Source organism: Salmo trutta, chromosome 32, assembly GCF_901001165.1.
Source record: "Salmo trutta chromosome 32, fSalTru1.1, whole genome shotgun sequence".
In the NCBI taxonomy this organism is placed as follows: domain Eukaryota; kingdom Metazoa; phylum Chordata; class Actinopteri; order Salmoniformes; family Salmonidae; genus Salmo; species Salmo trutta.
The window spans coordinates 24,861,058-24,877,187 of record NC_042988.1 but is presented as its reverse complement, the minus strand read 5'-3'; the positions used below and the strand labels follow the sequence as shown (position 1 = coordinate 24,877,187).

At 44.7% G+C, this 16,130-nt stretch overlaps 1 protein-coding gene across 1 annotated transcript; it reads right to left on the bottom strand.

The window, feature by feature from the left end:
• Positions 1 to 11,908: 11,908 nt before the first annotated feature.
• On the bottom strand, positions 11,909 to 15,269 carry LOC115171534 (cytochrome c oxidase subunit NDUFA4). The gene is made up of 4 exons (XM_029728465.1): positions 15,111 to 15,269; positions 12,867 to 12,952; positions 12,580 to 12,640; positions 11,909 to 12,178 (listed from the first exon to the last, which is right to left on the bottom strand). The coding sequence occupies exons 1-4, from the start codon at positions 15,150 to 15,152 to the stop codon at positions 12,122 to 12,124; spliced, it is 246 nt and encodes an 81-aa protein (XP_029584325.1). The 5' UTR covers positions 15,153 to 15,269; the 3' UTR covers positions 11,909 to 12,121.
• Positions 15,270 to 16,130: the final 861 nt, after the last annotated feature.

Genomic DNA, 16,130 nt, shown 5'->3' with positions numbered 1-16,130 from the left:
TCTCTCTCTCTCTCTGCCTCTTTCCCTCTCTCACACAAACACCGACTGAGTTTACACACTAATATCAATAAAATCCATGTCCCAAGTTGATGTCTTCCTCCTGACTGAAGCCTCCTCCCTCCTCCTGCTGATTTCCCCATCAGACTGCCCCAATTCACACAGTCTCCTGAGGAGCCATGAAAGTGCTACCTGTTTTGTCTGTGTTCTCTTCCCAGCTTTCCCCTCTCCTCCTCCCTCCACTGTACTGCTGAGGAGGACTGCCTGTGGATGCTGCTGGCGCTGGAGCTACAGTCCAGTAATTCATCTCTTCAGAGGACGAGTGAGATTCCAGATGGTCCGTCTCTGATGGTATGTGTGTGTGCGTGTGTGCGTGTGTGTGTGTGTGTGTGTGTGTGTGTGTGTGTGTGTGTGTGTGTGTGTGTGTGTGTGTGTGTGTGTGTGTGTGTGTGTGTGTGTGTGTGTGTGTGTGTGTGTTGTTTCATTGGATTATTAACTTCTGTTTAATGACTTCGCTCCACTTTGCCTAATCCACTTCCACATTGGAGCCATATGTGTGCCTACCTTGCGTAAAAAAACACCCACAAGTCAACCCAACAACGGCCCAGAGAGCAGAGTAAGGTTTGGAAGGAAGGGTTTCCTTAATCATCTGCTCTCAATCTCTTTTTGCCACTTCTCTGAGATTCGACATTGCGTGTGAGACATTTCAGTACCATGGACAGCTCTGTCCCCTATTACATAAGCCCAATTATATAGCGAATGGAATTTAAACTGCGATGGAATAAATAATAAATAACCTGCTCATTATGTCCCATTTTGTGTCTGTATGTTGATAGATGTCAGGGTTATTATGAGCAACTTGCAACAGAGGAATGTGGGTCTGTTGAACGCTCACAACCACACACTCCCGACACGCCAAGTCTTTCGCAAAATCAATAATCCAATATGTTCAGTCAGAGATAAAGGATGATCAGAAGAAAGGTGCATCGGCCCCGAGAGAAGCGTCCATCACGCGGGGCTTGCACATTACAGGAGAGGAACGGAAGGTGAGCCTGCCAAATAGATTCTCGCGGGAGTGTCAATCACATGCACAGTAATGATAACACGGGAGACAAACGAAGGCAATAACTTGCAATGAGATTAGACTTCCTATGAAAGTGCGGATATGGGCGATTTGGGGCATTTGTCTCCACTATATTGTGCAAATATGGCAGCAATACAGTAGGCTCATATGGTTAACGAGGCTGGAGCTTTAAAAATCAGGAATAGACCTACAATTATTCACATGGTCCAGAGCAGAATTCCTGCATCAGCTGTTACTCAACTCAGGTAAAACACACAGGGAGATGTTCATTGAAAATAAGTGATGTCACTTATAGACAGATTTCTAACAGAATACACAAGAAAAGCATATGGCTATGCTACTATTTAGCATTTGCTGTTTAGCCTATTACCCTTTTCACACCAAGCTGTACTAGGCTAGCCTGGTTGCTTATACAGCCACCATATTCTTTTCAGTTGGCTAAACATAAGACCGGACTTCTTTGATATGTGGCCCAATATCCTCACGCGGAGAGATGATAAAATGGGGTTTTAGTTGGATGGTTGTTCTTCTGTGTGGGTAGGGGGGAAGCATGCGTATAAAAGCACCTGGGTGGCTGAAATAGCTTTATAAAACGACTGTCGGAATTCCAAATGCGATGCATCACAGCAGGCCCGGAGCGGAAAGTCAAAGGTGTAGGCGGTAATCGCCTCAATAGCGCGCTTGGCCATTTCTTCAGTGTGATTGTGAGCTGAGCCGCGGCCCAAACGTCTGCCGTCTCCCGGGACGTTAGAGCAAACCAAGGTAGAAAATGAAAATGTTTCACCTCACTCACATATCAAACCACCCATGTGTCAATAAGACAGGGAGGATAGGCAAATATGTGTCACTGTAAGAGAGGTCCATGAGTTTAGAGAAGAGGTATCAGCACCTATCAGCATAGACATATGTTTAAAATGATTTTATGAGGATGACCATCACATCATAGGCATGTTTTAACAAATAATGTCATGTTGGGCCATTGAATAAATGCTCTGCTGCACATCCATCAATCTTCTTGCAATTGATAGCCTGCAGGTTTCACAAAGCGCTGAGTTTAGTGACCCAGCAGGGACACAATCAGTGCCAGGTCTGTCTGGGGGAATAGAGGCCCTAAGAAATCAGAGTCCATATTCGCACCATGTCACAATGTGTCGCTTAATGGACTACGTGACTGTGGATGCTATTGCTGAGGATATTTGCACGGACAAATTATTGTTTAGCTCTCCGGTTTTAGGAGAGCGTGCATTTCGTGTCCCCCGTGTGGCGTCTGACCCTAAACAGCAGTCTACGCACAGTGGTTTGGAGGTAGGCCTAGGTTATATCTCTGTCTCTCATCAAAATACTGCCAGCATGAATACTATATTGTGATCATCTCAACTCTGCCTCATGCACGTACGCATTTGGCAGGATGGAAAAAGTGATATGAAAGTCTAGACAAATAGTTTAGTTTATTTAATAGTTTTACATTTTCATATCATTGCCTCGAGGCTCCAGCTATAATGACCAGCATAGCTCCTGATGAGTTTTCACTTTAGCTGTGCATAATGTTTTGGTTTTAAGCATGCTAGAAGTCTCCAGGTCTCATAACATTTTTTGCTTTGACTATATGATTCAGTTTTCAATAAGTAACATCAAACTTGCTGGACAAATTAAACCTGCTATATTAAGGAGTTACACATCCGTACTATTGAATGTCCAGTGTGTTATGGGGACCGGGGTAGCATACGTACCAAAAACTACAACAAGCCGATTTGTCTGTAGCTGTTGAGGCTGAGTTAATTACAGCCTAGTCAGTTCTGGCTGATTGTCTGTTTTGAAAATTCCTCTCCAGCCTGTTTCAATTTGCAACTAAATGGGAATGGTCCACCAGAGATGTATCAGAATTAGTAATGTTTTTTTCTCTGTCTCAGTCAAACACATCTGCGGTCACAGGTTCATTTCTGCAGTAGGCTGTAAGACAGGGGAAGGACAGGTTCATTCTGCAGTAGGCTGTAAGACAGGGGAAGGACAGGTTCATTCTGCAGTAGGCTGTAAGACAGGGGAAGGACAGGTTCATTCTGCAGTAGGCTGTAAGACAGGGGAAGGACAGGTTCATTCTGCAGTAGGCTGTAAGACAGGGGAAGGACAGGTTCATTCTGCAGTAGGCTGTAAGACAGGGGAAGGACAGGTTCATTCTGCAGTAGGCTGTAAGACAGGGGAAGGACAGGTTCATTCTGCAGTAGGCTGTAAGACAGGGGAAGGACAGGTTCATTCTGCAGTAGGCTGTAAGACAGGGGAAGGACAGGTTCATTCTGCAGTAGGCTGTAAGACAGGGGAAGGACAGAATGTCAATTGTGAATCCCTATGTCAAAACCTTGTGGTACCATTTAGAAGCACTTGAGCTCAGAATACAAAAACCAGTCCCAATGTAGCAGAGCACGACTCTTGTGTCCCAGCAGTGTTTGGGACCTTCACATAATTAAAATACAGTGGCTGGTATCTAGAAGAGGTGACACCGCCCCCTAGGGTCAGCGTCATATATTGCACACACTCATATTCTCACTGTAGCAACATCTGGAAGAGCAAAAACACTTCCCCTCTAACCTGGTGCTTTCTACAGATACTTTCACTCCAAATGTAGAAATTAGGGGTTATCACAAATAGCCCCAAAAATAACAACATCCTGGGTGAAGACACTTTGAGCTTAAACAGAATGAGGCAAAGCGGGAAGGAGAACAGGAGGATGTGATAGAGAAGATGAGGAGGAAGGAAAGTCAGATGCTGGGAGTGCTGGCAGCTGGTGGGGGTGGGCACGCCTGTCTGTGGCTCTCTCTGTCTCCCTCTGCTCTGCTGTGACTGTGGAGAAGGCGACAGATGGAGTCCGAAGGTTCTGCTCCAGTCCCAGCGCTGCTCCACCATTCTGACTGCTCTGGATGAGGGCCAGCAGCCAGGGGAACATGGTGGCCATGCCCAGCCCCAGGGGTCAACCGCTTACAGAGAGGGGTCGCCCTGCCTGGTGCTCACCTCTGCTGCCACACACACACACACACACGCACGCACACACGCACGCACGCACACACACTCTGCTGCCTCCCTGTGGAGGAAATAACAACAAATCAATTATTCTGTCAAAGCAATCTGTGAATTCAAATCAAATGTTACTTGTCACATGCTTCGTAGACAACGGGTGTATTCTAGCAGTGAAATGCTTACTGACGGGCCCTTCCCAACAATGCAGAGAGAGAAATAATTGTGATTAAGATGAATACCCTGTTGCATGTACTCCTATTAGAGAAGAGTGTTGTATATCTTCGGAGGCCTATGCTTTTCACCCAAACTCACAGAATGTGTATGAATGTACATTCATTTTCATCAGCAGTCATGTTGAGAGCTACAGTAACATACCCAGCAATCCTCTGCAATAAGGCAGTGGAACATTTCTGTCTGTGGTCCCCTATGACTTCTTTGTACGCGTGGCTTGCGTGCACTGTGTGACAACATGATGAGAAGCCAGTCCTGACTCAGGAGGAACAGCATAGTGGGGTTCACTGGATTGTGTCAAAGCCCCAAGGCTGTGAAGTTGATGAGAGTAACTGTGTGATCTCTGTGCCACTGCTCATGTGGCAAATCAATGGAGAAGATCTTTACACCCATACAGAGTGGAGAGTTATAAGACATAAACAAGCAAATGTTGCTTGATCTACTGGTCTTCCTATTAGCCTCATGCTCATTTGTTTGTGTTCATGCCCTGGACACTACTTACTGGTACCAAGATAGCAACGTGGCATAAAAGATAACAATCCAAAAACTGAAAACTGTTTCCCTTGAGGAAGGAGAAACAAGTTACACATATTTGTAAATGTGTTTATTTTTTACTCTAGGGCTTCCTTAGACCTACATCTGTCGCCCTCCCCGTCAGAGGACATTTTGGTTCAGTCCTGTTCCAGTTTCTCCTGGAGTATGCCTCAGTTGTGTGGGTGTCTGTGTTCATTAGCTACAGATCTAAATTATGAGTAAGGCCCCTTTTCTTATCGTCTTACAGCAGCAAAACTGTTGTTTCTCCTCACAGCAGTCCTTACATCTCCCGGGGGTGCTTTTGGAGCACATTATCAGATCTTCTTCTGTCCAGTTAAGAAGGTACAGTTGGCAAAAGCTCCCTCTCAGCATTAAAGAAAGAGTCCCAACTGAAATGTCTGTGATTTATATTAAGAGACAGGACTGAGGAAATCTGACTGAGTCTTAAAATTCTAGACTGTACCTCCTCAAGGCTCTGGCTGTTAAGAGTGACAGACTGTGCTACGCAGATTGACCAGGGGGGGCAATGGGAGGGCCACAGCTCCCTGACAACACTCTGGGGCTTTGCATGTCATGATGGGAGGTCAGTGACACAGTCTGTTGGGATCTGAAGGGATGGCGAGATCATGTGGACCTCAAAGTAGAAGTTTGAAAGACTCTTAGATATTGTAGTAATAAAGTAGAACGTGGAAATGGATCCTGTCGTCCATAGGTTGAACCACTACACAAAATATAAAAATACATCAATGATTCTACAATGTGGCAATGAAAATACAAAGTCAGGCTGCCTACAAAGACATATGATCTGTCTCTCTCACCAGTTTACCATTATCAAGACAGACAAAGCCCTTCCATTATCAGTGAACATGAAATGAATCCTACGAGACCATTTCAGCAAATAATTCAGCCATTATCATTCATGACTCAATCACAGAGGAAATTGCCAGGGGAAGATATGCCGTCAGCCTTCAGTGGAGGAGAAGAAAAGAGAAGAGTGATGTTGGGGACAACAAAAGGAAGACAGACTGGTGTTATTGATAAAGATATTATGCTTGGCCAGAGACAGGGTGCTTTCTATTTGGGCTGGTGATGGTAGCAGAGGGGGGTAAGGTGTGTTGGGTGTTGGGTGGTGGTGTGGCGCTAATCAGCTGCTGGCAAGCGTGTGAGCGGGCGGTCTCCTTGCGGCAGAACCCCAGGTCGAAAGCGGGTTTGAAGTTTAATGATGCCACCTGCCAGCCTTGCCAGTCTGCAAGCGCTAACGAACTGGCAGCGCTGGTGGCTTGGGCCACAGCACCTGAAAATGCACTGTGTGTTTCAGGGGGGCGGGGTTCTGCTGGAGACCCAAGACGGCACGGAAGGCCCGCATCTCTTTGAAGAGCGCCCTCATTTCCATATTTCATTACGCACCGGTGACTGACAAGGCCCAGCCAGATGTTCTATTTTCAGCTATTTAAATTTTGACCTGCTTTCTTTCCACGGTTGAAGAAAAGATTAGATTAGATTTCAATCAACACACAGATGCCATGGATGATAAGAACTTGGATATAGATGTTTGTTAATCTGTTGTGTTTTTTTGTTTTCTATATTCTCCTATTGTATCTTACCCCTCTGAGTAAAGGTGTTGATAACACACAGACAGTAGCTGCCATTTAACTTCAGAATCAGGAAATGTTTCCAAAGTGACTAGGCACCTTAGACTCCAGCACAGTCCCTGATTCATTCCAATGGTATTTCCTTTGAATTGGCTGTTAAATTGCAGTGTCCTTACTCAATCTGTCCCTCAAAACTACATGGACAGCCCTGACCTTTCTGGGTGTCTGCAGCAAATGGCACTTTGTCAGAGGGAGTGAAGGAGCCCTAGGATCAATGTGATTGTCTTGGTATACAACAGCACTGACTTCACTCTGTGCATGTGCATGCCTATGGGTTTGTCTGTGCATGTGCATGCCTATGGGTTTGTCTGTGCATGTGCATGCCTATGAGTTTGTCTGTGCATGTGCATGCCTATGGGTTTGTCTGTGCATGTGCATGCCTATGGGTTAGTCTGTGCATGTGCATGCCTATGGGTTAGTCTGTGCATGTGCATGCCTATGGGTTAGTCTGTGCATGTGCATGCCTATGGGTTAGTCTGTGCATGTGCATGCCTATGGGTTAGTCTGTGCATAATTGAGTTGTATTAGATAACAAAATGATGGCAGAGGAAGAACGATAGTGATCAGTGGGAGAAAGGGAGCAGAGAAAGAGCCAAACTTTTATTTTGACAGGAAAAATATAGCTAAGATGACCTCTCCACAACCTCGCCCCTTTTCTCTCGGAATGAACGAAACTAGGCCAAAGGAAAACAGGTATTTAGAAGAATCGTGTTGGGTGACTATGAGAGTGATCATGTACGGAGTGGTAAACTACAGCTGTTTCTGGTCTGGGTGTGTAGGGTGCCTGTGAAACCACAGTTCTGGAGACAGAGAGGGGCTGTCAACACATGAGCATATCCATCACTCTAATTTAATCAGCTTTTAGCACTGTCAGCCTGTAACTCAGTCATGAGCCTGGTTTCCCCTTTAGCAGCCCCTGCCACCTGTCATCACCACACAGTGCGTGTCAGATGAGGGTGTGTCGTTGGTGTTATACACTGGGGTCGGTACGACACAGCTGTAGGTGTGAGGGGTCACCTGCTGCCTGTCAAACCTAATTTGTAGTGCAATAAATCTTGATATACTGTACAGTTTATCATTCAAATCCACCTCATGATTCCTATTCTTCATTGTTTTAATCGAATAATAACACACAGAGCGCACAGAGCGCTGAAGCCATCTAAATCTCTAAATATCTCTGCAAATATATCTAATATAAGATATTCATATCCCAGATTTACCAGAGGATCCTTCTACTAAGAATGCTATGATCCTGGGTAAACATTCATATAGCCAGAGAGAAAGCAGTGACTGTTCTGGTAAAGATAGAAACCCCGGCTCTTTGCCTTAATGGGTTATAAATTGTCAAAGAAAACATGATTAATATCAGAAGACTAAATGTCATGTTTACTTCAGATTTGAAATTGCGGTTGAACTCTGTGAACCACAGTGATGTTGGGGGAATGAGCAAGGGAGGGAGGGGGGCATTGCAGAATTATTGCTGTTGTATATTGAAGCGGAAAACTAATGAAAGTGGACTGGTGACATGTGAGCTATGTGACCACAGTGTTGCTGTATTTACCAGTGAAACCACCAATTCGTTATACCTTCAGATTCACTACTCACCAAACATGGAGACAGATCTCTGTATTGTTCATGCTGTTATTGAAACCATGCTAGCCTGTGTAGGCATGCATGTATTATCATGTGACTCAGATTGCCTGGGTGTCTGGGATCGGCATCAAATGCTGAGTGCCATCCAGTTATACATTATACCAGGCTAAACTGCTATGTAACCTAAACATGCCTGTGTGACAAAGCTAATGTCTATCGAGTACAGACATGCAGTACCAGTCAAAAGTTTGGACACACCTACTCATTCAAGGGTTTTTCTTTATTTTTATTATTTTCTACATTGTAGAATAATAGTGAAGACATCCAAACTATGAAATAACACATATGAAATAATGTAGTTACCAAGGAGCATTCCAGGTGAAGCTGGTTGAGAGAATTCCAAGAGTGTGCAAAGCTGTCATCAAGGCAAAGGGTGGCTACTTTGAAGAATCTCAAATATAAAATATATTTTGATTTAACACTTTCTTGGTTACTACATGATCCCATGTGTGTTATTTCATAGTTTTGATGTCTTCACTATTATTTTACAACATATAAATAGTACAAATACATTGAGTAGGTGTGTCCAAACTTTTGACTAGTACAATAAATAAATAATTTAATGTTTTTGTCTGCATAGCATAAAGTACACATTAATGTACATATGTAATTAGTACCTGTGTGCACACATACAAACTGTGGTGGAAGCATTCCAAGTACCTACTCAGATTGTCAGAAAATATGAAGCAGGGGATAGGTATATGGGGCGGCAGGTAGCCTAGTGGTTAGAGTGTAGGAGGGTATATGGGGCGGCAGGTAGCCTAGTGGTTAGAGTGTAGGAGGGTATATGGGGCGGCAGGTAGCCTAGTGGTTAGAGTGTAGGAGGGTATATGGGGCGGCAGGTAGCCTAGTGGTTAGAGCGTAGGAGGGTATATGGGGCGGCAGGTAGTCTAGTGGTTAGAGTGTAGGAGGGTATATGGGGCGGCAGGTAGCCTAGTGGTTAGAGCGTAGGAGGGTATTTGGGGCGGCAGGTAGCCTAGTGGTTAGAGCGTAGGAGGGTATATGGGGCGGCAGGTAGCCTAGTGGTTAGAGTGTAGGAGGGTATATGGGGCGGCAGGTAGCCTAGTGGTTAGAGTGTAGGAGGGTATATGGGGCGGCAGGTAGCCTAGTGGTTAGAGTGTAGGAGGGTATATGGGGCGGCAGGTAGCCTAGTGGTTAGAGCATTGGGTCAGTAACCAGCAGGTAGCCTAGTGGTTAGAGCGTAGGAGGGTATATGGGGCGGCAGGTAGCCTAGTGGTTAGAGCGTAGGAGGGTATATGGGGCGGCAGGTAGCCTAGTGGTTAGAGCGTAGGAGGGTATATGGGGCGGCAGGTAGCCTAGTGGTTAAAGCGTAGGAGGGTATATGGGGCGGCAGGTAGCCTAGTGGTTAGAGCGTAGGAGGGTATATGGAGGCGGCAGGTAGCCTAGTGGTTAGAGCGTAGGAGGGTATATGGGGCGGCAGGTAGCCTAGTGGTTAGAGCGTAGGAGGGTATATGGGGCGGCAGGTAGCCTAGTGGTTAGAGCGTAGGAGGGTATATGGGGCGGCAGGTAGCCTAGTGGTTAGAGCGTAGGAGGGTATATGGGGCGGCAGGTAGCCTAGTGGTTAGAGCGTAGGAGGGTATATGGGGCGGCAGGTAGCCTAGTGGTTAGAGCGTAGGAGGGTATATGGGGCGGCAGGTAGCCTAGTGGTTAGAGCGTAGGAGGGTATATGGGGCGGCAGGTAGCCTAGTGGTTAGAGCGTAGGAGGGTATATGGGGCGGCAGGTAGCCTAGTGGTTAGAGCGTAGGAGGGTATATGGGGCGGCAGGTAGCCTAGTGGTTAGAGCGTAGGAGGGTATATGGGGCGGCAGGTAGCCTAGTGGTTAGAGCGTAGAAGGGTATATGGGGCGGCAGGTAGCCTAGTGGTTAGAGCGTAGGAGGGTATATGGGGCGGCAGGTAGCCTAGTGGTTAGAGCGTAGGAGGGTATATGGGGCGGCAGGTAGCCTAGTGGTTAGAGCGTAGGAGGGTATATGGGGCGGCAGGTAGCCTAGTGGTTAGAGCGTAGGAGGGTATATGGGGCGGCAGGTAGCCTAGTGGTTAGAGCGTAGGAGGGTATATGGGGCGGCAGGTAGCCTAGTGGTTAGAGCGTAGGAGGGTATATGGGGCGGCAGGTAGCCTAGTGGTTAGAGCGTAGGAGGGTATATGGGGCGGCAGGTAGCCTAGTGGTTAAAGCGTAGGAGGGTATATGGGGCGGCAGGTAGCCTAGTGGTTAGAGCGTAGGAGGGTATATGGGGCGGCAGGTAGCCTAGTGGTTAGAGCGTAGGAGGGTATATGGGGCGGCAGGTAGCCTAGTGGTTAGAGTGTCGGGCCAGTAACCGAAAGGTTGCTGAATCGACTCCCGGAGCTGACAAGGTAAAAATCTGTTGTTCTGCCCCTGAACAAGGCAGTTAACCCATTATTCCCCGGTAGGCTGTCATTGTAAATAAGAATTTGTTCTTAACTGACTTGCCTTGTAAAAAATAAAGGTAAATTCTGGATGGACAGTGTGTTGCTAGTCTTTGGTGTTGCTGGCCGATGTCACCTGACCAGGTGTCATGTGAAAAAGAGTAAAAATGCTGGCCAGTGGTTAAGGTGAGCCAGGACCCTTGAAGAATTCATTCAAACTTCTCTTTGTACAGTGGACTCACAGCCGGTTTCTCACTGTTGACTGGTCTTCCAGTTCTACGGAGCCGTCACCACGTAATAAAGAGGACCAATAATATATATCCAATTTTATGTGACAATATTTTGTATGACTAAGCAGAGGTCTCACGGTCAGAAAAATACTCATGGCCCCAATTACAGTGGTCTCTGATAAAGCACAGAAAGTAGTCTTCAGATTAGTTTTCTACAACCTGAATATTTCAGCGTAATCAAAGGGGTTCTTTGTAAAACAAATTAAAGTTTTGAAGGAAACAGTTTCATCTCTCAACTGAAACCATTATTGTATTGTAGACAAAGCCTGTCCCAACCTTTAAGAGGGTGGGGGAAGTTCTTATATGTGTCGTTTTATTCCAATGTGAAGCCATCCTTGACATTTCCAGTGTTGTGTTGGCTGCACATCCTTTTCAGAGTTTTCCCAGCCTGAGAGATGCAGTGTGACCTGATGACATTCACAAACTCATCAGGCAGAGCCATGACATTCTAGGAGAAACACCTCCGCACCAGTCTCCCTGAGAACCCGCTTTTATCTGCTGTTTATTACTCTCGAGAACATTATCATTGCTTTATTGTTTGCTAATACAATGCCAACCTTTACAGTTTGTCTGTTATCCTTTACTCCCACGTGCCTGGTTTTAGTCAGTGAGTGATTGCAGACCTTCAGACAACATGGCCTATAATGGTGCAGTGCAGCCTTGAACAGATGGTCAGACCATGTGAAGATCTATCAAAGGCACACAGCACTGGCATGTCAACGGCTCATCTGATAACTTGTGGGTGAGCATATGCAGTACCAAGCATGTTGTCATACTGTAAATTACACTGGACCGTAGTCAAGCGTATTATGATATACATGTATGCAGACAAAGCCGCCAGGCGGAAAAGGAGGGCAAGGAAGACAAAAGGTGGCATGAGGCAAAAACCAAGAGCAAAATATTGACAGTCAAGTCAGTGTGGGGAAACAAATGACTGACTAACTTCATTATTTCAAACCAGAACAAACCTATAACGTGGTACCAGAATATCATGTTTTAGAATTAAAATCAGTCCTGAACCCCTTAACACCGACTACAAAGAAATACAGACATCATTTTCTCTGTACACAGGAGAAAAGACTCCTTAACTTTATTGCTGCACAACCATGAGGTATGAGGGAAAAAAAGAGATGGTTAAAAGGTCAAAGGGGACGGAACTTGTGCGGTTTAGCCTCTTTGCATCCACTGGTTTCAAGTTACAGGTGTAAGGGACGTCAGTGTTAGAATAAGTCATTTCTTTCCTCAAGCCTTTGGTCCAGCAGAAGAGTTTAGAAGTCAGGACCCTCTTTCTTCAGCTTGCTGTAGTCCATGTTCACCGAGTAAAACTATGAATGAAATGAAAGGACAAGACCATCAGAGATCAAATATTGATGAATAACAGTAGATATTCTAAGCAAAAACCTGCCTTTACTTTCTGAATCATTCCCAGGTTTGTTAGTCAGTGTCAAACTTGCTTTGTTGTTGTGACTGACAATTAGATTGGCTGATCAGATGACTTACTAAACTAACAGGATTATAGTGTATAATTAATTAAACTATGGGATGAGTGGAATCAGACAACAGCTCAATGACATTTTTGGCTCAAGCCACTACATGAACATGTTCCCTCACTGCGCTGTACAACCTCTGCTCACGACCATGTGCAGCAGGGGCCAAGTTTAATGCACTGACCATTGTGATACATTTATCCAGACATAACGGCTCATCCTGCAAGTGATTGACCTACCTTGTGCTGATGTGTGGGTTCTGTCTTGTTCCATGGCTCGGGGTTGCCATTACGATTCCAACTACAGACAAAACAGACAACATACATATTGAAAAGAAAAGTTTAACTAATAGCAATATACCCGTCCTGCACATTGAAATTGACACCGGTGTCTAACTTATGACTAACTATAGCTAAAGTTACATCAAAACACTCAAGGTCAATCCAGGTCCTATGCGGTTCTCATTTCAGATGGTTTCCATTTGGACTGGAGCCTTATTAGCGACGTGTTTTACAAGGGCCCTTACCTGACATGGGGTCCCATTGCCAGGCGCAAGAGATACGCCCCAGACATAACCATCCCACCACCGATGAAGATGAAGAGGGGGACCAGCTGGAGGGAATAGAAAAGAGTTAGGGGGAACAATAGAGGACAGGGTAAGGTGGCAATCAAGGGAAATATGGCTAACATAGGGCTGACCCCATTCAGTCAACTGAGCGATTGTTTGGTCGATACATTTTTTATTTTTCATGGCACAGTAGACTCCTGTCTGATTCGTGCCCGTCTCGGAGGCCGCTGGGGATGGCACAGTCCATCATACTAAGATGAGCATCAGCAACGCAAGGGTGCGTGAGGGTATTTGAGAACAAGTGAAATTCCAGTGGTTTTCCATAAATGACTACTGCTTTGGTCCTGAAGCTGATTGTGAGAGTATTCCTTAGACCTACAGTATGTGTGAAGAAAATGTGTCTTAGGTATAATTAAAAAATGTTGCGTGAAGAAGGTAAGTGTGGCTTAGATGTACAACGTTTGCATCTCTCCAGAATCTGCTCTCTCCCACCAATTCATAGTTTCATAACTTCATTGTGTGAATTGGTTTGTAACGGTGTCCATCAAGTCACCATTACATACATGACCAGTGGTACAGTTAAGGTTCATTCCCACCATTTCTAAGATACTGTAAACAAACGTCATTTATGCTAATTCTATATATTATTATTAGTCGTTTACCATTCTCATTGTCGGAGCGGACACGTTTGCAGAGCTCACAATTTATGCGACACTTATTTCACTCCATTTACAAGTTTAGTCAACTTATTAATTGAATTTTGTTTGGAGCGCTCCTGTCAATGTTGAGTAAGGAGGCACACCTGATTACACAGAAGTAAATCTAGGCTACCTGGCCTACACACAAATGTATGAATGTGCCCATTTGGGGATGTCTGATAGTATTTCTGATGGTCTTAACTCACCACCACTAATGAGCTGTGGAGCTCCTCAAAGTATTTTTCTTCTTCCTCAAACAGCAAGTCAGTCTTTACTTTACATCCATTGAGAATGACAATAGTTCCTCACTGTATTCGAAAAATCTTTCCAGCTTGCTCACTTTCGATAACCACCGAGCCTTGGCATGAAAATAAAAAAGTAATGCTCTGATCCAGTGGCTCATTAAACTCCGAGGACCAAGAAGAGTTGATACAGTTGCCAGTGCAAACTGTGGGCCAGACACAGTTAATACAATGTTTCAAGTTCATTGCAGATGGAGTAGAGAGATTAACTATTGAAGAACATGAAATGAACAAACCTCCATGCATAGCCAATGTGATTTATAGGATATTTAATTTTTATCAGGATATGATTTACTTGCAATGTTATTCGTTGGCTTTATGTTGATTCTTTTTTACCTAGTTGGCAATACTAAAAAAAAACGTTATTGTAATGGAAATTAAGCTGTTCCACGAAAATGTGCATGAAAACCATAACTGGTTAGATAAATTGTAAATTGGCACTCCACGTGAAAAAGACTCCCGGCCGCTATTACCGGCAACTTCAGGAGCATAATGGCAGGACCGAGGAGGGTCGTCTATAAAAATATTTAGTAAACTGGATTGCTTTCCTCCTCCAAAAAATATTTTCGCCAAAGTCCCGAGACCACAGTTACCAGATTTCCACCAAATAAACCTTGATTTAAAAAAAATGAAAAGTACTTTCATAGCTAGTTAACCTTTTTCAATAAAGGGCCACTACACTAGGTCGTTCTGTGACACTGGCATAGTAACGTTATGTCCTCGGTTAACCGCCTCGTCCTTGACTGAGTTGAGGCCTTTTTTGCCAGGTCGCAATTCCAGCAACTAACCATCTAGCTAAACACGCCTGCTCCCTCCCTTGGACAGTCACTTAAAACGTGTAAATAATAGTAACTATACATTCAATTATTTTTTAGACCTTGCCCTTTCAAGTACATAACCCACACTGGCGCCAAATAGCTACAGTAGCTAACTAGTTAGCAAACAGGGCCGTTTAGGTCTGTGGTAAATGCCATCACTTGTCAATCAACGATCAATGCAGTAAACACCATATCGTTATATTCAATCTTGTCGTCTTTTTCCAAACACGAAACAATACATGTCAAAAAGGCGACATTTGGGGGAAACGAGTAACGTATTAAAAATTGCAATGTGGTTAGCTTCGAAGTGAACGTTAGCACGACGCAAATCCCCCCCAAAAATCTATACGATATAGCAAACTTCCCGATTTCACATGTACTTACTGCTGGGTGGCTTTTAAGTTGCCGGCTAACTGTGCTCAGCATTGTGAGGGTTTACTTCTCCCAATTTGTACAGCAATAACCGGATTAATGTAGGCCTTGCCAGGGCAGGAACTGAGCGTGTTTTCAGATGCGTTTCAGAGATATCAATGATTTTTTATAACTAACCCAAGATAGACCACAGTCTGTCGTTTCCAATGGGAGCAGATGAACGAATCATAGTGGGTCGAACAAGCAAGGAGGTGGGAGCAAAGCACGAGCCAGTGAGATCCATTCGCCCTTGCGCTCCTAAACAATGCTTTTTTTTTTTACTTTGGCAAAGGGTAAAGTCTACAGATTCTAGTTTTGGAAACAGAAACCTTTATGTCGATAAACTGTTTCAGCGATGAGAAAATTTGCAGAATCTCGGCCAAAGTCCATCTCGTTCAATCTTCTCCCACTGCCGGCCACAAGCTTCCTCTCGTCACCATATTTGGTAGTGAGTGGAACCGCCAACCGGATGCTTCATATTTATACATCCGGCAAAATATCTGTCTCATTGTTCTTTCTGTGGAGATTCCTCACGCCCTTGAGTCCTCAACTCGTTCTTCTTCGGTGTGGCGGTTGGCATCCATCATATTTATGTTGCAAAACTGCCACTAACTACACTCGGGTCTAAATCCCTTATACTTTTCGTAACAAAATTAAATACAATAATAAGAAGAAAAAACTGTCATCTAACCATTATCAACCCACCACCCAATTCCAATATTTAAAACCCTATCTGGACACCACCACTCAACACACCCTGTAACTCTTCTGAAGTAAAATCTCGTACAACCAAATATTTCTCTGCAGCTGCCACCAGAACCTCTATTTTCTGGGACTTATGTTCCATCCCTGTGGTTGATAACCATTGCTATAAACGTTAAGAAGCCAATCTTACTGAAGCATATGTCCTTCATAGGCCTATCCTTATGTGCTGGCGCAGATCTCCTACTCACACAGATCCTCTCAGGATCCCTCCCCCTTGAACCATCTTCG

What these genes read in the sequence shown, in the direction of transcription:
- LOC115171534 (XM_029728465.1), bottom strand. Translation starts at nt 15,152, where the DNA reads ATGCTGAGCACAGTTAGCCGGCAACTTAAAAGCCACCCAGCA. An exon ending in AACTTAAAAGCCACCCAGCA is followed by an intron (nt 12,953 to 15,110) that starts GTAAGTACATGT and finishes TATTCCCTCCAG; the next exon opens with CTGGTCCCCCTCTTCATCTT. An exon ending in AACCCACACATCAGCACAAG is followed by an intron (nt 12,179 to 12,579) that starts GTAGGTCAATCA and finishes TTTCATTCATAG; the next exon opens with TTTTACTCGGTGAACATGGA.